General features: G+C 44.5%; 1 protein-coding gene across 1 annotated transcript in view; it reads left to right on the plus strand.

The window, feature by feature from the left end:
* PPM1E (protein phosphatase, Mg2+/Mn2+ dependent 1E) overlaps positions 1-22,177 on the plus strand; it is a 72,441-nt gene extending 50,264 nt beyond the window's left edge. The window contains exons 2-7 of the mRNA XM_075112825.1: positions 8,545-8,663; positions 13,245-13,444; positions 15,230-15,418; positions 16,184-16,327; positions 16,647-16,740; positions 17,005-22,177. Coding sequence (XP_074968926.1) covers positions 8,545-8,663; positions 13,245-13,444; positions 15,230-15,418; positions 16,184-16,327; positions 16,647-16,740; positions 17,005-18,074 — 1,816 coding nt within the window. The 3' untranslated portion in view covers positions 18,075-22,177. The remainder of the gene's footprint in view (positions 1-8,544; positions 8,664-13,244; positions 13,445-15,229; positions 15,419-16,183; positions 16,328-16,646; positions 16,741-17,004) is intronic.
* The last annotated feature ends 781 nt before the right edge of the window (positions 22,178-22,958 follow it).

The raw sequence follows: 22,958 nt of genomic DNA on the forward strand, positions 1-22,958 counted from the left end.
TTTATAGCAGTAATTAAAATTTTATAGAAGACTATCCAATCCCTCAGAATCTTGCGGCTCAGATGGAAAAGGTTCTGGTTTAGGTAGGGGGAGACGGCTATATAGATACATCCTCGGTATCTCGGTACTGTAACTGAGGTTCATGGATTCTGGTCCATTTCTGTAATAAAATGATGTCTCTTTGCATTCCTTCATCATCTAGGTTTGCCTTTCTTTTAATAACAGGTGGCTATAATATGTCTGTGAAGGACTCTAGTCCTAGAATATGATTTTCAACAGCAAACTTTGTATCTTCAATTCTTCAATGTAATGAAGAAAACTATCATGCAGTCACTTCTGGGAATTCAATTTCTTGCAGTAATTTGGCTTTCAGCTCCTGGCAGATTCATCTGGGGCTTTTAAGGGTTGTTCATTTTATAGTAGACAACTTTTGTCATTTTAAAAGCAGCCTTTAATGCAGGTAGCATCAGCTCTACAGAGATTGAAATACAAGTAACCTCAGAACTGCCATATTGTGAGAATGAGTTAGAGAAATCATAGAATTAGGTTTCAAATATAATATACAGGCAATCTATTCAGCAGAATAACTCTGTAGAGGCTTGTTTTATGTAGCTTAGATTCTTCACAGTTCACCCCTTCAGTGTCAATCACATTTTAGTGACAGTCATTAAATCACAGACGCCTATGAGTGGTTTGTGGTCAGCAACCATTTATTTTTTAAATATACACTAGCCTGCATGATGTTGTACCTCCTCAAAGAGACAAAGGTGACCTTTTTATTTTGTCTTGCTTACATTTTGTTAGCTTTATGTACTGTCATGTGCACTTCGCCCTCCGGAGAAATGAAGAAGTGACTTGCTACACAGCAGAAAATGGATTAGAGGTCTCGGTAATTCGTGCGTTGAAGGCAGTATGTTAAAAGTCAAGGGTTTCCCTTAATGACCTGTATTGTCAGATTAAATTCTAGTAGCATCATTCCAAGAAGTTGATTTCAAAAGTCTGGTTTGTAAGGGAGCAAGGCTTTTGTGTGGGTTCCTCCCACGGATAAGCTTAACCTTGTAGGCCAACTTCAGCCAAATTCAAAAGATGGGTTGGAGTCTGAAAGAAAACGGAATACCTGTCAATCTTCGGAAGACTGGCGGCAGGGTGGGTGAGAATGGCCCCTCCAAGGTAAGGGTAGGGAGGGCTGAGCCCTGACGGATCCCTCTGGCAGCGTCAGAGGGCCAGCCCATGCCCGGTTCCCAGCGTGTGCAGTTTGTCCTGTAAAACAGGACAAAACGGGTCTCTGGGAAAAGCCGGCCCTGCTGGAGAAGGGAGGCGAGGGCCAGAGCGTGCACATCTGCGGGGCGCCTGGGCTTGCTCCTCCTGCTGCTGCCGGCCTGGCGTCTCTTACTTGGCCTTTATTTAGCTTCTAGTGAGAAAGATCTTTGCAGTAGTGTGCTAGAAAGCCCGTGTTAGATGTGTTCTGAAACAGGTTGGTGCGAGAGGTTGAGTGTGCGCGTGAGCATAGCTGGAAAGGGGCCCGATCTTAGATCTGGCACCCATTGACAAACCTAGTGCCAGCTGCCTCTGGACCCCGGAGGCTGGGAATTTGAGCTGCGCTCCCCTGCAGTGCTCCCACTGCAGAAAGAAGGTAGGATATCCCTTTGCAGCCAGGTCTCCCAGGTAGTCGGATAAAAGAATATATAAACCACACTCTTGCAGTCGCGCTTTCATGAACAATTTTTTTTCTTCATTTATTTTTTCAGCATCACGCCGGTATTTTAATTTTGCTCTCCGCCCTGATTTTTTAAATTAGTTTGATGTGCCATCCAGCACAGCACTTTCTTTACTTCCTTATGTATAATATCCTATCAAAACCCCCTGACAGATGAGTGCAGCACCTGAGCCCTTTTGTGGCATCAGCGCCAACGTGCTCTAATTGAGTTCTGTGGTTTTGGAAATGTTTCCCATCTGAGCACCAAACGTGATTTCCTAGAGGTTTCCGTTCATACCTATTTCACATATCCTTTACTAGAGAGAGCGCTTTTGTTGACTCTTACTATCTCACTAAAAAAAAGAGGAAAGAATTTGAATATTTTTTATCTCAGATTAGATCTTAATTTGTGAACAAGTCAAAGCCAACGTCTCTGACTTGTAGTGGTTAACAGGTGGTAGTGAACAGGTTACTTCTAAAGGCATTTTAAAATTGTTCTTTTGGTGTTTTTTTAAGGTGATTATTTTAAAATTGAGACTATAAAGTATTTTTATCTTAGTCATAGAGGTCAAATATGAGCTTTACGTAAGGTTTTATTCTATTTTATGAAGTAGACTTTCAATGATTGAAAGTAAGCTGAGAACTTGTGTTATTCACCATCAGCAAAATCTTCGAACCTAATAAGAACTTGCAAAGGGAAATTATTGTTCCTACAAAAGTAATTTTATTCTCATTCACTATATTTATCTGTGGTGACTTCAGGACATTCCTGAGACCACAGCCTCCGTAAATGCTTTGACAAGGAAGGTACAGCTGTTACATATTAAATGCAGTGATAAATAACTGAGGGCGTGATTGGTGTGCTAAGGCGTCTTAATCCAGCTGTTGAAGATGTTATCTGATGAGCAGTGCACCTCTGTATTTTTTTTAACATCCAGTTAACATAAACTTAACTGCAGGAAAATATCTATATAGACTTGATGCTACTCTCTCAAGCGTGGCAGTGAGCACAATGCAAAAGGTTAAATATTTGGTAAGAAAGAGGTACCACCGCAGTGCCTGTATGGAATATGGGCATGGTAAACACATCAGAAAGAGTGTGTTTTTGTAATGGTTGTGTATTATATTTCTGTTGCTTACAACTGTCACCGCAAGGACAGAATCATTTTGAATGCGACCAGGCAGCTGTCTCTGTGAAGCCTATAGATAGCAGCTTCCTTGTGTAGCACATTTTCAGCTCCTTCAAACAGATTTATCAAGCATCTTTACTGTCTCAACACTGCCAGCTCAAATGACTTCTCAAGGAGCTTTGGTTATGCAGTCTTTTAAAAGGTGTGCTGGTTTTCCTGTTTGTTTCCTTTTTTGTGTGTGTGCTGGTTTTTTTTAGTAACTCACTGCAGCAGCTAAAATCTAGTGCAGGGTTTCACCATGTGTTAGGAAAAAACCATACTCCATTTGTCCACTGTGACCAGGCTTTAAATAAGCATCAAAACTTTCACCAGCTGTGCAAAGCAGCAGAACGGCACAGGTCAGAGCAGAGCGGCGAGCTTGCAGGGAGAGCGATGCTTTGTGAGTAAGGCGAGGAGAACCTGCAGAGACAGGAGCTGGAAATAGCATTCACTTGGCATTAGAAGATACATCCGTAATCATTTTGGGGTCTAAGGACTGCTTAACAGAATATGCCTCTCTGAGTCCTGTCTGACTTACAGGAGTTAGGAGGCAGACAGAAGCCCCTCGGCTGGTACCCCGTTTTTCTGCATGGCCGCTGAAACAGGAGGCGGCCGAAGGGAGGGCTGGGTAAACAGCCAAAGGATCTTCCCAAAGAATCTCTCTGCTCATTACTGCTGCAGTTCCCAGCATGCAAACTTTCAATAATAAGGACTTTAAAGGCTTCTTCAAAGAGCATCCAGGCTGTATCAGAAGCTCCATCTGGAAGAAGTCTCATGAGACCTTGGAGTGTTTTGTAAATAGCAGCTGGGGACAAATGAGGTTTTTCTTAAATTGAATCTTCCAAAACTTTCTTTCTAACAAGAACCTGCAGCAGGCCACATTAGCGCAGTGTTTACCAAACTGCATCCCTAGCGTAATGTCTTCTGGAAAGGGTGCAGTTAGCTTGTCATCCCTACAATGTCTTACTAACACAGTAAATTGTAGGCCTTATGGGAATGTGCTGTATTTGGTTCGGTTCAGGTCATGTTCTTGGTCTTGGATTGCTGTGTGAAACTCTGTGTGATGCTTTATACTGTTTGCCTGTGGATTTGGTTTGTGTTTCAGCAGATTGAATAGCATTCCTATTTAAATCATGTTTCATTCTAACTAAAACGATTGCTGTTCTGTAATGCCAGGGGATTCTTGAGGTAATAGGAAAAGGTTTTGTGACTCACTGACCATTTTGGCCTTTGAAAGGCATCAGTATGTTTCAGGCCATTTTTCCTGCTTTGTTTGGGTTAGTGATGCCTCCTCAGTTACACCGGACCGCAACAGCGGTAAGTATTTTCAGCACTGGTGGCACTCGATCGTGTATTCTGGTCAGGAGCAGTGATGCGCCTGTAGCATCATTTTCCCTCCAGCAGTGCTAATGCTCTGGGAACACCAGCATTGCCGAGTTTTAAGAACTTGATGTCTGTCTTTCATGGTTTTCCCCTTCTGAGATGCATCAACTTTTCTAAAAATGTGTTTATTTCATGCAGTTGTTTATGACTGTGAGTCAGCCGCCTGCATCAGACTAAACCTGGCTGTCTAGAGCTGCTGTTTGCCCCTGTATTCCACTTAGCACTTCTGGCAATGTATGAGAACAGAGAATATGGAGCGAGAAAAAAGTATGAAAGCTCCATAAATCTTGTATAGATTGAAAATATCTCCCCCATCATCTTGATGTTTTTCCCTTCAGTTGTGCTTTTATCTAGAAATCTCAGAGTATTTTACGAACCCTGAATTAAGCTTTCTACAGCCTTCCTCCTTCTCCTCCTCTCCCCCAGGAAATGACATTATCGTATCTTGTTTGTAGATGAGGAATCGAAGGTCAGAGTGGCGAAGTGACTCGTCCAAGGTCAGCTGCTGAATTAGCAGCGTGACTATGAATAGACATAGGCATTCTAGCTCTCAGCTCTCTGCTAAACAAGATCGTGCCCTCCCAGTTCCAGTTAGTCATAACTTAATGACTAATAACATTTGAGCATCTAGAATGTGGCAGAAGAGTTTATTTTCAGCAGCCAACAGGTAATCCTTTGTTACGCCAGCGGCAGGATGCAGTACGCCTCCCGTGTTCCCATGGATGCTGTCTGCCACTTCTTGTTCTGTGTAGAAGATGTGAGGGCGGGTGAGGACCACCGGCGTGGCAAGGTCTGATCATTCGAGTGGGGGCCGTTGCTGTTTTGTGGGGTGCTGTAAGTGCTCACCTGAACATTCGCTTCGGTGATAAAAACAAAGATCCTCGACCTGACTCTTCATTTGTCTTGGTGTAACAATAATGAAGTGTCCTGATAGTGGCTTGACTTCAACATCTAATCTATTTAAAAAGAAGTAAAAAAACCCTCCAGCGCGGTCTGCTGTTCCTTGAAGGGGAGAAGTAATTCAACTAAAGTCCTCTCAGGACCCAAGTAAGAGAAGTAAAGGTTGAGTTGTGCTAATCAGGAAGAGGAAGTCATCTGTCTGCAACTGCTCGCTTCCCTGCTTACATGGCATAGTCCTGTAACGGCTACATAAGAGGCTTTGTGATGAACAAATGTCAAGGACAATTAATTCTTTGGCAGGCAGCTGTTATTATTAGGACAAAGCGTGGCCAGACATAGAAGGAAAGCCTTCAGCTGATTTATTTTCTCTACCTTTTCCATCAAAATTGCTAAGTTGCTCAAACCCCTATGGTGAACTTTCATGCAATAAGAATTTTAAATTTGCCATCTCTTTTTTTAGTAGGAGACCTTATATTAGATTGAGAGCACAGAGGAATAGCTCAGAGGAAAAGTTTGGAAACTCTTCACGACTTTAATGCTATCAGCAAGGAGCAGAGTTGTGTGTTAAGCTGGTAACGTAATAATATGTGGGCTGAGTTAAGCCTGCTCAGACTGTTTTTCTCAAACTTAATCGATGGAAATGGCCCACTTCTAGGCTTGATTTATTACCTTAGCCAAGTTATTCCAGGATTGCTGCAACGCAACTGTGGGTGTTCTAAACACACCCACGCTGCCAGAGAATCAGGAAGGATGTACTTAAAATCCTGTAATTTATCTAATAACATCTTTAGCGGCTTTTTGTGTAGGTTTAGTTTTGTCATGGAAATGCACTCTTCGGCTAAATAAAGAGCTCCTGTGTGAAACTGCTAGCATTGGCTGTAGGGCCACGTAAGTAGCATTTGGAGCTCATTGGGGAAATACTCTGACCAGCTACATACGCTGTAAATGCACCTTTCAAATTTGTAATCTGTCAGTACGGTTAAAATAATATCTAAAATTTCAGATGTGAATGTTCATGACTCTGGGTCTTCATAGACGTGGCCTTCCCACCTTCCAAGGCCAGGCAGAGCAGAAGTTCCTCGTGTTCGGAGGTATTTTTTTCTCTGCTCTTTAGGTCCAGAGTCTCTTTTAGAAACCGTTGTTGCCTCAGTTCTTAACCAGGTCCCCTCTTTGCCCATCAGCGGATGTTCCTGAGGAGCTGTTTATAAGTGACACAAACCAAGTTTGGTTTTCCTAAAAAGTTTCAGCACTGAGCTGGTGAGGGCAGGCCTTGGGCTGGGAAAGAAGCTCGGGCTCCTGCAGGTGTTAGCGCAGCCCGTTACGTTTGTGCCCGAAGCGAGCTCTGGCTTGTCTTTGTAACCGCTTTCAGCATGGATTCTCCTGCGCTGTGTTCCTTAGGCTGAACCTTAATCTTTGTCTACATTTTTTCAGAACGCTGTCCTCGCAGTGTTGCTAACTGCTGGCGTAGTTGTTCTATCCCAGGCATCGCAACCTCTCGCTTTCGTTGTAACGTGGAAATTGCATATAACGTTACAAACAGTAACCAGTATCACCGCTCTGGAGTATTGCAGCTAATAATAGAAATGAAAACCCTGCTCTTCGTGAGCTAAATAAAGGCGGCCAAGACGAGATAGAAAATCAGCTTCTGCACACACCAGAAGTAAAGGAGGTCCTGGTGTGCTTTCCTCTTGCCGATTACTCTCGCCACCGGGCACTGCTGTATGTAAATAGGATCAGAGTTCCTGTGTTGTGCTGGGAAGAGCCTGTCCTAAGACAGCTGATTTCTTCCAGCAGTCGTGCTTCATTAGCGCGCACGTTGCTGAGGCTTGGAGGTGCTGCGTGAGCGGAATACTCAGCTGCTAATTCGAGGAAATACTCTTACTGATGGTGCAGTAACATGGTACGGGTGGCTTTCAGCATAACTTCAAGGGTCAGAGCTTGTCTCACAACAATGTATCGCTTGGACAAAGCTATTTCTTGCTAATCTTATATTTAAATAATTTATAGATATGTTGAATAGTAAATAATGAGGGTTGGAGGACTTATTTTGTGTACATTCTCTAAATTTGTTACATAATCCTGCTGTTCCTGTCAGATTTGGTATCAAGAATCTGGAAAACTTTATGGTAAAATGGCTTTTCAAAAAAACCCAAGTGTAGCGAATCTGACTTTTTTTTTTTTCCTTTTCTTTTCTGGAATTCAGATTTCACTGCTGAAACTACGGCATGTGGGCCAGTTTAGGGCGGCAGTTGGCTTTCCTGGGCAGCGAACCAAATGTGAACGCAAGTGACGGTCGCAATGTGCTTCTCAGGCTCCAGAACGAAGCCTGACAAGCCCCGGTTCGTGTGCAGAAGTTTTTCTGCTCTGGATCTGGTTGGACTGATGCTCCTAGGCTAACGCCCCCTCTCCAACCACGCTAAAAGCATGCGAACAGACTTAGTGGGCCTGAGCAGAGGAAACAGGTTAAGGAATGTGCTCATTGCCTGTTCCCTCGACCAGCTGACGCAGAATTCTGTTGTTGATGGGTGGTTTCTGAGACTGAAATTAGCTTGTATGTCTCTGCGCGGTCCTGCAGTGGTGGGCACGTTTTATGCCGGATGTTGTTACCCCGATGATAACCGTGGAAACTGGAAGTTTGAGGCTGTGTCAGCAAGAGGCACCTGGAGAAGTTAAGGCAGACCAATGGGAAATATAAAGTTATGCAGAAATGAAGAGGTATTAAACTCCTCTTGAATGAGAGAATGTACATTAAAGTGGCCTTGCTTTGCTATAGATTAATTAACCTTGGGAGATACCAGGCTTAATTAAGCTACAGTGAGTTAAAGCCACTTTACTCTTGATAGACATCATTCATGAGGGAGCTTTTTCACCTTATGCACACCAACTTCATACCTCCTATGGATTTGCCTTAACTTTCAGCGTCCCTCGGGGGGGTTTTGGACACTTTGAAAGCTGAGGATTTCTCTTACGCTTTGGAATCCTGACTGCAGTTCTTAGGAGAAACTGGACAGAAGGGGCTTAAGATGACAGTGTATAATGCACGTGTAGAAAATGTGTGCTAGGCAACGGTTGCATGACGGACTCTGCAGGGGGGCTCAAGTCTAGATTTGAAAAGCATTTAAATAGAGGTTACGAAAGGGAACATTAAAACTTATGAAACAGGGAACGTAGGAGTGAAACAGGGTTACTAAAATCCGTATGGTGAGTTTGAGGTCTTGCTGCAGGGTTGTGATGCTGTCTAGCAAAGAAGAATCAGAAATTTTACCAATCTTGGCTCAAATTCCTGTTTGTTTATAGAAAAGTATTGTTACGTATTTCCCTGACTGCAAATTACCTTGCTAAATCAGATGAAAATATCTTTTTGTGGGTTTGTGTTTTGTATTTTTTCTTTTCCAGTAATTGCCCTTCATTTTTGGCTGCTGCTTTAGCTAGAGCAACTTCAGATGAAGTCCTTCAGAGCGACCTTTCGGCACACTACTTACCAAAGCATGTGGACAACGCGGATGGGATCATACGTAAGTACATCTGTGCATGACAATGTACAGTTTTATGTGCCGTGGATCTATCATTTACACTGTATACTGGAACACTTTGCAGATAATTCATAGATTTTCAAAGGCACCGTTGCCTTCAGTGATCCGTGTAGTCTGACCACTTGAATGGCACTAGATTTTCCTCAAATCAGTTCCTCCTACCAGCTCGCTAAATGACATTGGACTAGATTCCTTGTAAAGGAATATCCCCTGTTGACATAAAAAGATTAACTGAGAATTCACCACCACTCCTGATCGAGCTAGTGGCTAATTTCTTAGTCAAAGCTTTCTCATCTTTGAATTTTGTCTAGTTTCAAATTTTACTATTGAATTCTTTCTCTATTTTTAAATGCTTTTCTCTGGTTGTACTTGAGTCTTTTATAAAATTTTTGCTCCTTAAGACCAGGTGGAAATCACTCCTTTCTTTTAAGTGCACCTTCTGCGGTCCTGCCGCTTGCTGGCACATGCCAGTTGTCCTCCTTCATCCTTAGAGCAAAGGCAAATGCGTGTGGGAAGAAATAATTTAATTCTGATTTATTTCAGTCAGTATAGTTTTTACTATGGCTTTTAATTCTTTTTTTGTTTTGGTTTAGCAAAGGATAGTATAAAGATATTCTACGTTTAAAAGGAACATTTCCTTTTCTCTGTTTATCTGTCTCAGCTAACAAGATTTTTGCAGCATCCAGCACAAAGCCATGCACCCTAAATCATTCCAGGATTCTGCTGACCCTAAATAACCTTTAAAAACTTTCTCGGGTGCTCATTACAACGAAGAACAATGTTTCTCATGTGTATTGAGAGGAATTCTGTCATTTGATCTTCAAAATACGGTCACCAAACCATTTTGTCCGTTCCCTCCTTTTTGGATAAAAAAATAAGTAAATAGTTCCGGGGATGAGTGGGATATATAAATGGGACTCTTCAAAAAGGAAGATTTTGCTGTATTTCTTAGAGGCCTTTGGAAAGCTGCGAAAGAGAAAAGCATGCTGTGGGTTCCCTTTTTGTAGGTATTGCTGCCTCCTCCTGCTGAGCAGGTAAATGGAATAGATTTGTCATTGTTCTGGCTGAGCAGCCTTCATTAATTTCAAATTTAAATCTCTGAGACTTGCATAAATATTTGACAGTCTCCAAGGAAATGTTGACTAAGCCTCCACGCAGAATATCTAAAGAGTTCAACAAAAAAGGAAAAGAAAAACCAAACCAAACCAAACCACAAACCCCTCGCACCTACAGAAATTGCCATTTAAATATATCTGAACCCATAATACACAGAGGCAAACATAGCTTGAAACGCGTACGGGCTACACCGGGCACTAAAAACATGAGACTCCAGATGCGCTATGTTGAGGCGAATTGTTGTAATGAAGGTGCTTGAAAATAAAATATACCTTTACAGACGCAATGTAAAATGTTAAAATATGACAATAAAGGGGAGAGGAAGCAAGAGAACATCTGCTGGACTGTAGTAAAGCAATGGTTTTGTAAGAATACTGCCATTTCAAATACCATAAATGATAATTTTCAAAATAGAGCATTAGCTCGAGTGATGCAAGGTTTGGCTAACAAAAATGTAACAAAACTAGGGGGGTTCATGCAGGACCGAAGGAGATTTCATTGCGAAAGGTCAGTAACTCCATTCTAGCTAACTTTCTTAGTAGGAGTCCTTTGAGAAACCTGGGCTAGTTACTCAGAGAGCTGCGGCTGATGAATGCCCCAACTGGTACCGTACAGGGAGACTTTCATGCTTTGAAAGAGAACAAAGGGAGCCATAGCAGGTGATGAATCTGGGCTTCCTACATCTTAAAGTTGTGTGCTCGGAGTTCACTGTTTATCCTAATGATGTCTGGATGATGCAGAAGGCAAAACCAAGCTGAATTTAGCTGGCTGGTTTTAATATCCAGTTCTATGCCAGTTCTTCTTATGAACCCAGAAAGATTTTTACTCTGTATAATACAAGGAGACACTTACCTGATTTGTCTCAAGTTTGAATTCACTAGAAGAAAAAAACTATTCCAAATTTCCTTCGTGACACGTTTCTGTCTGAGCAGCGCAACAGGACGAATCATATTGCATGCTTAGGACTGGTAAAAGCAGTTACTGGTGTGCTGGTGGAAAGGAAATGAGAAGCTTCATGAAAGGAGAATGCTAATTTTAAAGGAAGAATCATTGTTTTGAGCCCACGAATGCAGGAATGCAAGAATACAGGCCTGATATGTTCAGGGTGACCATGTGTCTTTGGATATCAAGAACAGAATCTGAGAGTCATTGGCCGTGACGGATTCTTCTCTTCCAGTTAAACTGGAGAGGAGCGACAGAGCTTCCATGAGAACTGAAAGACGTTTGATTTCCTTTTTGGAAGGTCAGGTTAAGAACGTTTAGTTCTCTTTTTCACGGAGGAAGACGTTCACGTGGGGGTTCAGCATTGTTCACGAACCACCAAAGGAGGAAGGATAGTAGGACTGCGTTACATGGTGGAAGTACCTAAAATATCCAGCAGACTTCACAAAGCAAACTGGGAAGTGCCACTGCCGAGTCTTTCCAGGTACTAGGAGATGAGTTTACTGTAACCAAGACACAAAAAGGTCATTGACTAGTCAGAAACTGGAGTCCTTAGATAAAGGAAAACCTTGGTGATTGGCTTGATGACGTCTACAAACCCGGGTACTGGTCCCTGTTGTCTCACCGTCCACATTCTCAAGAAAGGTCTTAAAATTTAGGTACTAAGAAGCAGATTCTGATTACTGGCGTTCGTTCTACCCTGGTTTTGCCCTAAGGGAAGTCAGTTGTCTTTGGGAACAATAATGCCTGAGCTGGATTTCCCACTAACTGTGGTACAATTAATCACTACTTCCAACCCTGGGGATTTTGGAGCAGCAGGAGGGAAATGAAATTCTGCGTGACACAACCACAATGACAGCTGAGTCAGCTCTGGCTCAGCGCTGCAGCATTAACAATTGATGAGTAATTTACAGCTGTGAGGGGGTGGTTTGGCTGTTGGGGGCCTTTCTTCTGTTTTAATCTCAAGAGCAATTATTGATGATGCTGACACTACACGTACTCCCTGCTGGGGAAGGGTGTTCAGTGTCTCAGCACAGCCAATGGCTTTACTCCATTCCTCCTTCAGAGTGACGCTCTGAAGTGTAACAGCCACGTGACACTGAAACGTACAACGTTCCCCTTCGTACGTGCCCTCTGGGAAAAACGGAAGAGCGAGTCTGTGGGGTTCACTCCTGGAAAATATAATTTGGACTTGTCAGGCTGTACGTGTTCCCTCTTTAAATATATTTTAATGTATCTTAAATGTATTACCCAGTAAGAGACTTCTGGTGGCACAAGTGTTAAGTGTTGTGGGGAAAACGGTACCCATTGCTATGGCAGTGGTGGGATGACCCGATCATCTGATTTCCACCACCTGATTTTAAAGCTGTGTGATCAGGAATTGAGGGCTGCTTCTGATTATGTTTAGAGCTTATTTCCAGCTTAATGGATGCTCTTGCAGATCAAGATTGAACCAACTCACAATCAGCAGAGCTGGGAATATATCACGCTCCTAAGGATCTTGGCCCCCTGATCACTGTAGCCCACATCTTGTGTAGACCTAGTACAGAAATTAGTAAATGCTGCTTTTAGGTTCTTTGCAGAATTTCTGTGAACTGAGAGGTGCTGTAACCCTCCCTTCTGCTCCCTGTATTCGGGCCGTTCCTCCTCCAGGAACGATTGATGCTCATGGGTTGCTGCTGTTTGGCTTTCAAGATCTCTGGCTTTGGTGAATGATCATGAACAAGGATATTTTGATGTGTTCAGCACTGATTCTTACTTCCTCTTCTCCACCCCTGAACTTCAGAACAATTGCCAAGTGCCTGAGTTTTACCATTTCTCAGGAGTGACAGTTCAGCAGCGTCTTAAATTTGAGACCTTTATGGTTTTCTCATTTGCTCATGCAGATTTCTCTGACATGCCGTCTAAGTCAGGAATCTGGAAATAATGCTGTGAAACAAAGAAGGTACCTGGATGTGTACACTGGGGGACATGTACGCCGCCAAAACACCTAAAAATAACGCTATTAATTCCTGTAGGTTATTTGCACTGTCTTGCCTCAGTTCTGCAGTGAGGTTGTGCTCAGAATAGATCATTCAGTCTAGAACCAATATGTCACTGTAATGGATTGTAGTTTTCATATGTGATGCTGTCTGCCATGATGAAGTCCCTATCGGAGCCGCCGTGGCCCAGCTGCACCACCCTGTGCAGAGCCACACGGGAACAAATGCTGAGGGAAACGTACTTGCTCTTCTTTTTTCTGATGCTGCAAATGAGTTCCCCAAAGGCACGGGGGAATGTTTAAGTTAAAAAGACCAACAAACAATGAGCTGCTTACTGATGAATGCTGATTATGGTGAGTTTGGCTTCCTCTTTTTATGCATCAGAGCCCAGAATTTCCCTGCTGACATCCATTTCAACTGCTTGGCTAAAATGGTTTTATTTCATCTTTGTAATGTATGCAAGAAAAAAACTCTCACTTAATAACACTCTCAGCCTTTCATTTGTGGTTTTTGCCTTCCCCAGAGATCGAGACAGTGAAGCTAGCCCGCTTAGTTTTTAGCAAACTGCATGAGATCTGCAGCAACTGGGTGAAAGACTTTCCACTCCAGCCGAAACCCCACCGCTACTACGAGACATCCATCCATGCCATCAAGAATATGCGCAGGAAGATGGAAGACAAGCACGTCTGCATCCCCGACTTCAACATGCTCTTCAACCTTGAGGTAAAAAGAGATCATGGGGATGAGAAATGCATATGCTAAATACATTCTCCATTCTCGGGGAAACGAGGTAGTCTTCTACTGTGAATACAAAGACCTTCCTGTGAGGAACCTGGGGAGGATTGATGGTCAAGAGACAAACCTGGTCTTAAGGTAGTTCAGTTGTGTCATGGTTTTAGCTAAAACCATGACAAGGTGATATTCTGTAACCATAGTGGCAGTATGACAGGCAGTTTCTGCGCAGGGTATATGGAATAGAAGAGCAATTTTCACAGACTTCTGGTGAAATGTCATCTAACTAAAGTAAGTTTGTACCTGGCCCATCCTGATGTCAGGCAGTGGCTGAAGGACTGACCTGCCATCGTGCAGAAAGCAGCCCTGCTTTTGTGAGAGGCAACTGACGCGTTGTAGTACCATGTGATAGATCAAGGCAGGAGCCTCTCTTTGGCTGAAGAGGCCCAGGTGTAGAAGAGGATTGCCAACGGGAATGAGGAAGTGGTTCAGCTTACACGTCATCCCCGACGGCGGTTGTCTACTGGGGTGGGTCTGTACTGCTTTTCAACTCTTCCTCTTGGGAGGAAGAAGCCAAAAGCAAGAATAAGGAAAGAAAATAATAAAAAAAAACCAAACACAAAACACAAGACTTACAGGAGGATGGGGTGCAGCTCACGCAAGTGTCTAGCAACATGAGGAGTTTGGTGGAACTGGGGCCAGACTTCCCTCCATCAATTTCTTTATGTGGCCGTCGGTCACTCATGCTTGCTCTTCCTGCAGATACAGCACTGGACACCGTAGAGTGGCAAATGGAAGAAAGTGGCAAGAATCTTACCTTTAGGATCAGATTGCTGCATAATTGATTCTTTCTTGCATCCTGTCACTTTAATAACCATCTTCTGCCCCATCCACATTCTTGCCTTTAAATGATATTAATGCAAACAGAGGCAGATGTTTCCTTTGCCTGTCAATTGTCAGCTTTCTTATTCCAATTTGTGTTGGGAGCCCATTACTTAAAAATTACAATGTACAAATATTCTAGTCATTGAGATGGCTGTCAAGGTTGAATTGGCACTGACAGCGGGTTGGTGTGTTCTACGTATGAATAGGCACAGGAGCTGATGTCTCTTGGTACAACATTGTTTCTCTGAACAGATAAGGGGAAGCTGAGGAAACTGACTTGAAGACGAGTGATTTTGCTGTATTTGATTTGTGACTGTAATCACAATTATCTGATGAGAGAGTACATACTGGTTTTTTTTGAAGAGCAGGCATCTAAGTGATACGGATTAGATTTAAAAAAAAAGAAAAAACAAGAACGAAAGCAAAGGCTGCCTGGCTTCACTTTTTATCTGTTCTGGCGTTTTATCCCAGGTGGATTCCAGTCTTGATGTAGACTTCATGCAAACTGTATTGGATGTTCTTCTCTCTCTGTGGTTTTTGCAGTCACAAAAGCTCCTGCACAATTTGATGAGAATGGCACTTTCTATTTGAGTTGAGTGACTGAGTTGTAACAAATGGGCCATAAGGAGCACTGAGAGAGCGACACGGGTGATTCTTGCAGGACACCTCTTGCAGTTTGCAGGTCAAGTTCATCAGCAATAAGGTGGAAATTCCCACTGACGCAAGTGAAGATGGTCCGAGTGGTTTATTTTTCCAGTGCAGGCTCTGCCGCCTCTAAGCGCAACTTAATAAGGACACCAAAATGCTCAAGTTCAAAAGTTTTAAGACAATCCTATTAGCTGTTTGCATACTTTCTCCTGAGTTGTTTTCTCAATGTGTTTCCATTGACAGGACCAGGAAGAGCAAGCGTATTTTGCAGTGTTTGATGGTCACGGGGGAGTGGATGCTGCCATCTATGCCTCCATCCACCTCCACGTGAACATGGTCCATCAGGAGATGTTTCAGCATGACCCAGCGGAGGCACTGTGCCGAGCTTTCCGGGTGACCGACGAGCGCTTTGTCCAGAAGGCCGCCAGAGAGGTGACTGAGTTCCCTGGGCTTGACTCTGAAAGCATTAATCTATAAATGCTGTCTTTGTTGGCGGGGGTGCTCCAGGTGCTGTGCTGAGCACAAGGCCAGGGGTTGGCACAGAGCTGTCCATGCCCAGTCCCTAGAGCCGGTGCCCACTGGTGGGCTTCTTCATGTTCCATAAAGACGTCAGCCTCCACTTCTCACAACATCCAGTTCATTTAGAAGGATGCTGCTGCTATTCTTAAGTTGGCGTGCTAACTAGGTTTAGTCCTTGGGGTGGGTTTTTTTTCCTCATCTCTACAGCATATGTTTTTCTTAGCTCTAGAAAGCAAGAATAAACAGATAACTGACTCGTAGGCCTAAACTTATGCAAGGGCTGAGTTAAGTGCAGGGAACTCAAGATGCTTACAAATAAACCTCCCTCGAAGTTCATTAACACGCACGTGTTTCTATCAACAGATAGGAGACAGGTACAGGAAGTCACCTAAAACAGTAGCACGGCAGATCACGAGCAGAGCCTGGCTTCTGAAACGTGATTCCAGTGCAGGGGAAGTCACAGGGCAGAATCGATCGCTTCATTCAGCAGGGCTGGCTCTGCGGGGCTGTTACTGAACAGTCGTGGCAGTGAGGAAAGCACTGCCTCTTCCTCCCCGGGAACAGGCTGCCTATTGGAACATCAACACGTTCTGTCCTCCGGTTAAGCAGGAAAATGCTTTGAAATGGTTCTTACTGGCTTATTTAAAACGGGGGGCATTGTTTTTCCACCCTGTCCAGAGCCTGCGTTGTGGAACCACTGGGGTGGTGACTTTCATCCGAGGAAATATGCTGCATGTGGCTTGGCTCGGGGACTCCCAGGTTATGCTCGTGAGGAGAGGCCAAGCTGTGGAACTGATGAAACCCCACAAACCAGATCGAGAGGTGAGAACGGCCTGTTTTCAATACACCCGGGCAGCGTTTACCAGAGAAGCTGACAGGTGTCGGCTTTATGCGGGGTCCTGGGACACTGAGCATTGCCCTGCCAACGTCTCTCGGAGCGGCAGAGTGTGTTCCGGTTATCCTGCTTTGTTTGGAAGCAGGTATGGATTTGTATGCAAACCCTTGGTTCTCAGCTGGGGGGGCCTGCAGCCTCCACCACACCGCGCTTGTGGAAACACCAGATATTTATGGAAGTGTTCAGAGAGTGGTGGCAGTACGAAGCGCTCTGTCCAAGCAGCTCTTGTGTTGCCTTGCTCTTTAGGATGAGAAGAAGCGCATCGAGGCACTTGGTGGCTGCGTGGTCTGGTTTGGAGCCTGGAGGGTGAACGGGAGCCTGTCAGTCTCCAGAGCTATTGGTAAGGATGGGCTTTAATTCCTTTTTCAGACTTGCTTTTCTTTGAATTAAAACTTTAATTTTCTAGCGATCGAAGTTTGAAATGCACTTAAGGATAGACCTGTGAGCGATGACCTCTGTTTTTTCCCTCTACATTTTGAGGGAATCATTTCCCAATAATTTAACGTGGGGTAAGAGTCATTGGCTCCACGCTATGTTAATAAGAGGGCTTCCAGGCGCTGCGACTGCAAACCCACGGTCTCGTGGATGTGTTGTTTTTCCACAGGGGATGCCGAGCACAAGCCATATATCTGTGGGGATGCAGACTCTGCCTCCACTGTACTAGATGGCTCTGAAGACTACCTCATTTTAGCCTGCGATGGCTTCTATGACACAGTCAACCCCGATGAGGCAGTCAAAGTGGTGGCTGACCATCTAAAGGAGAATAACGGCGACAGCAGCATGGTAGCACATAAATTAGTGGCATCTGCTCGGGATGCCGGTTCCAGTGACAACATTACTGTCATTGTGGTATTTCTCAGGGACATGAACGCAGCAGTCAATGTTAGCGAGGAGTCGGACTGGACAGAGAACTCTTTTCAAGGTGGGCAAGAAGACGGCGGGGAAGATAAGGAGAACCACGGAGACTGCAAACGACCGTGGCCCCAGCACCAGTGCTCAGCACCTGCAGACCTAGGCTATGACGGACGAGTGGATTCCTTCACCGACAGAACTAGCTTAAGCATAGGGTCCAGCATTAACCTGTTTGACGATCAAGGCTATTTAGACCTGACAAAACCAGAAACCAGTACACCTCAGAGTGCCAAATGTCTGCCACCAATTCAAGCGTTTAGTCCTGGCATACCAAAGAGCGCGAATTCGATCACCGGCTTAGCAGCGAAGGAGGAATCACCAGAGCGCACCGCAGCGTCGATCTGTGGACAGAGCGATCCCAGGGAGCACGATGCTCCTCTTAGTTTGGGTGCTGCAGGGCAGAGCATCTACAGGGTGACGGGTTTATCCCCCGTCGTCTTTGGGCTGGAAGATGAACTGTTCAAATCCCTGGGGAAACGAGCTGCGATCTTTCACTTCCGGCTCTGTAACGGGAAGCGGCGACGAGGAGCCAGGCTCAAACCAAAGTTTCACACGCCACTCTTGGCTCGTGAGCCTTCCCACACAGAAGGATTGAGTCTGCCCTTACCGGTCCGGAGCCGTGGTAGCACGAGGTTGTCGGTAAGACACTCCCCGTGGCGGAGGCTGGCTAGTCATAGCGCCTACAGCGAGAGCATGTTTTTGATGCGAAGACAAAGTAATTGTATACCAGATTCATCCCTTCATCAATGCTGTAAAATGTAACCATCTCCCTCGTGTTCCCCCGTCAGACTCCCAAAATAGACATTCCCAAAATAAAACTGGCATCATCAGACAGCGAAAAAAGGTGGGCATTTCAGAACTGTACTCCAGTCCCCCGCAGAGCTCAAACCATGTGTAAATAGTTCTAGGAATTAACAAATGTAGTTGTTTCAATCTCAATAAAGTTTGCTGGTGGTGCCACCCCGAGCAATGCCGCAGCCACCCGCCCACCTGCACACACAAGTATCCAGCCACACTCACCCGTGAAAGCCGAACAGCTGGTTCACGTGAACAGACACAGTTAGGGAACGGCCCGTAACAACACGGAGAGGTGAACCTGCCTGAGGGGCGTCTGCGGAGCAATATGTAAAGGAAGATTCTGGTTTAGAACTGCCAAATTTTTATAGAGTGGGGGGGGAAGTTTCTGTAGAAGTCAAGGTGTGGGGGTTTTGTGTTCTGCTTTCTGTTTAGTTCAGGCAAGCATTAAGATGAATTAGACAACGACATCCACTTTTGCAGGTAAAAGACTAAAAGCCATACAGGGTTTTACCAGGTAACTTCGGAATGGACAAACTAAGCTCCTGCTACTCTGTTCTCAGACTCCGATTGAGGTACAGACTCATCATTTACCGATTTTTTTTCATGTAACATCAAACGTGGAATATGAAGAAAACTTTTTTGTAGTTTTTAAAAAAATTATTTCCTATGGCTAGAGGTGCAGTGTAGGGAATTTAGTATCTTTCTGGTGCTTTTAGTGGCATTTCTCTTGTTTTGTCGGTTTAGGAAGCTGTTCTCAATTAGTTTTAATCAAACATGATTGTGCTTAATGCTTTGAGCCAACCTCTTTCCACCGTAACTTCATCTCAGGTCTTAAACCAGTCTGTGGAGATGTTCCGTACAACACTACTGTCACTCGACCAGGCAACGCAGAGCACTGCTTGCGAGAGATAACGAGCAATGTGATGAGCTGTTTGGTTTCGGTAATGACTTCTAGGTGGCAAAGGCATAATTTAATAGAAAGCTGCAGCACGGAGGACGGTAGGATGCTGCGTCTGCGAGGCGCAGTACTGCTGCGCGTGTAGGAAGGGCTGGCGGCGCAGTCCAAAGCGAACAGAAATGCCATGGATGCAGATGAGCAGGGGCCGTGCTCGGGGTCGAGCAGAGGGGGTAAAACTCACTGCCAGGCCAGAGCTCTGCTTCGGTTAAACCTGGGTTCAGACAGGAACGTGAGGAACGTTGGTTGCCCTTGAAACAAACAGCACCCACCAGCTCTTCCCTGCTCTCGAGGTGACGTTAAACCCTCAGGGGAGCCGTTAATTGGGATGTACATAAGCAGACGATTCCCATCAGCTCCACTAAACACACGCCCTGTCACTAGTCTTTGTTACAGCAAGACATTTGGAAGAGTATGAATAAAGAAAGCGTTCACAGGTGTTACTGTACGATTCGTATCATTTTAGCAGTAACCGTTTAATGACAGCATTAGTATTTAGCCAGAACTTGCGAAGTATTTTAACGTGAAGTAGTCAGGAGATGATTCAACACGACGAGATGGCAAGGGTTGAATTCTGCCAATTTCCGCTTCTTCTATCTTTGATGCACTATTTTAAAAGCAATCTGATGAACAGCAAAAGCTTCATGAGTAACCGGGAGCTGGAGTGTGGCTTTAGATTCCTTCGATCTTTTTCACACTTTTCTTTTTTTAACTCTTACGGGATCATTGGCTCTTATCTGTCATCTTATTAAGCCTTAGCTGTTGTCAACGTTCTCTTTTGCTGCAGCGTATGTTCCAGGTCAGATTTACTAAGGAAATTTGAGAGACCATGAAACGGTAAAATATGCAACTCTGGGGCATCTCTGCGGTGCCTTGGTTTTAAATTATTCACAGTAATAATGACGCATTGAAAGTCCGTCTCGGAGCTGACTGTCGTGCTTTGGAGAGAAAGGTGGTGTAAGTGCAATTCTTTGTACGAGTAAATTAGAATGAAAAACCGCTACGGACGATAAAACTTCTTCCCAGTCTGCAGGAGCAGTTGAAGAGCGCCGGACTGCACGTGTGCTGTTGTGGGGAGGACCTAGGTTTTTAGGTGTGGATTCACAAATGATAATTCTGCGACTCATCATTTATCTTGCTAGGAGAAAAATCTACCATCGTAGTTCCAGTGTGGTCAGATAAAACCATTGTATAGGTAGCGAGTGTTCATTTCTTCACTAAATGCATATTTATAGAGTAGGTAGGAACCATTTGTAAGGTAAGTCCTTTAAAGTTCTATAATATTAAAAGTAGTGGTTATTGGTCTGATATATGCTGCTCTTGATTCTACACACTAGACAAAAAAAGCAGTGCTTTGTGAAATGCAGTGTTTTCTCTTAATGCCACTGGTGATAGGAAGTAGTTCTCTTCAGTTCAGACTCCTGTGCCCTTACTTGCTGCTTGCTGACGTAAGCAATAATCCCTCTCTAACGGTATCTAAGTGTTCTGTATCTCGTACTTTGATTGTCTATCCAGTGACAATGTAAAAATATTAGGCTAATATCAAAGTATCTAATTGTATTTATTAACTGTTGATACTGAGATTCAGTCTGTGACCTGTGTTTTGTATTTTTATTGTGTATCTTAGTGGTGGTGAAATTTGTGTAACTAATCTTTCCAATAAAGAGCTGAAGTATCCCTTTTCCGCGTTAACACAGCCCGCATCAGTTTCAGTTTACGTGTTAACCGTGTTTGCAGAACTAGGAGGTAGGTAGCGGAACCATTTTTAGTTTGGGTTTTGTTTGTTGTTTTTTTTTTTTAATTAGCATTGGTTTTGAGAACCGGGCTCCAGGCGGTTTGTCTGGAGCTGCTCAAAACTTGTCCGTCAGCTCTTCACTGTGAGTTCCTGCGGGATTCGCTCAGTCCCCACGCCGGTCGTTTCCTGTGTAGGCTTTTTAAATGCGCAACTCTGAGGACCGTCTGCGGTGCAGAGAGCAGTATAGCACCAGACCAGGGAGCTGTTAACCCATTTCGATTTGCACTAAAGGTGGGTGGAAACACATGTATATAACTTTTCTTTACCTAGAAGTGCCATCCATTGTCCTCGCAAGTTAAAACCATTCAGCATTTGATTTTGATTGCATCGTAACGCTGAAGGACAATGTCAAAGCAGACTTTAACTTACGCCACATTTATAGTGGTGCATCGTCATAGAACCTCCGCTCTGTGCTTGGAACACTGTGTCAGTGAGAAACGCCTCGGGTCGCTCTGTGGGCAGATAAGAGGAGGCGTAACGAGTTCGGGGTTTATAGCCATGGCTGCTCTAGTTCAGGTCCACTATCTCCTCACTAAATCCTCCCGACCCTGGCAATGTTCTGCGGGAAGAAAAATGAGAAAGATTGGTCTAAATTAGGGGCTGTTTTAGCACAATTTATTCACCCGGCACTAGTCACGTAAACAAAGCCATCGAAGGGGATACTGCAGCTTTGTTCACGCCTGTAATTTGGGGCAATCTTTCTTTGATTCATAACCCTCTTTGCAACAGGAACAAAACTTTCTACCCTTGTATCATGTGCAATAAGTACTAATGAAGCATTAACCCAACCTCAGACTTAAACGTTCATATCCTTTTGCAGTCCCCGCTGATCAGGTGCTCGCACTGTACCTGCCAGCGTTACCGCTAAGAAATAACCCCCCTTAGGGCCCGCCCCGACGACTGCGTGTGGCAGTTGCATTCTCTGAGGTGGTTTTTCTCCTTTCTCTCCTTCGCGCTAGAAGACACCTTGGGACACGAACGGGGGAAGCTGGCCGAGACCACCCCGAGCACTTCCGCTCCTGCACGAGTACGTGTGTAGATAGCCAGGCGTGTTGTCACGTGCTACACCGGGTGCTCCTGTCGACCTTTCTGTAGTACCTTGTTCATGAAACTAATACATTCTTTATGAAGTGAATAAACTAAAGCTAATCATTTAACAGTGCTGGGACTGCCCTTTGCAATCTTGTTCTACAGTTCACATACGAGTTTAGTTATAACCATGTATTAGTCATCCTTATTTTATTTATGAAAGCTGTTTATACAGAAAAACTGTTGAAGTTTTACCAATATCTTAATAAAACAGTAATTTAAACCACACTTTAGTGTCTGTTTATTTGCGAGCTACCAAAGCCAGCACCCAGCATCTGCGTCACGTGGCCTCGCTGTGGTGGCAGCGGGTTGCCTTTGGGGGAAGGTGTCACAGAAACAGACACGGTTCAGCACCAGCCCCTGCGGTACCACTGCAGGTACCCAAGGCCCAGCACAGCCCCAGCCTGAGCTTGTTCCCATCCAGAAAGGGAAGGGGCTGTTATGGCTCAGCATAAGTTACTGATTTAATCAACTAAGTCTTCCAAGCCTGTTTCCCTACCCCTTGCTTATAAACCAGCTGTGTATAAATAAGTTCTTCATAAGGTGAGCAAAGCAGTCTGCTGCTGGCTCTGTTCTTGTCCCCACCAAGGCTGGACATGAACTCCAGCACAGCTCCTGTGGCTAATCAAAGTCACTTCCTTCAGCTTGGGCCTCTTATCAACACTAAAGCATCTGTGAGTGTTAAAGAGGCAGAGTGCTGTCATTACTGCTAATTGAGCGGTGCGTAACACCAACATGCAGTCCTGCACCCCAGCAAGCCCTCGCACCGCACCCCCCCGCCACAGCCCGCGGCTGGTCACAGGCCACCTCCCCCCTTTCGCTGAGAAACAGAGACGGCTCGCACAAAGTGAAAGCTGGGGATCTTCCTCCATGCCAATTCGAACAGATGAGATGTAAGCAGCTGGTCTGGCTTTTACAAACATAACTTTGAAAAGCATTTGAGTTCCTGTGGGGTTTTTATTGAATAATTCAGGGAAAAAGCACCAGGTGTGCAGTGGGAAAAAGTCCT

The sequence above is a fragment of the Phalacrocorax aristotelis genome, chromosome 18, assembly GCF_949628215.1.
Source record: "Phalacrocorax aristotelis chromosome 18, bGulAri2.1, whole genome shotgun sequence".
NCBI classification, from domain to species: domain Eukaryota; kingdom Metazoa; phylum Chordata; class Aves; order Suliformes; family Phalacrocoracidae; genus Phalacrocorax; species Phalacrocorax aristotelis.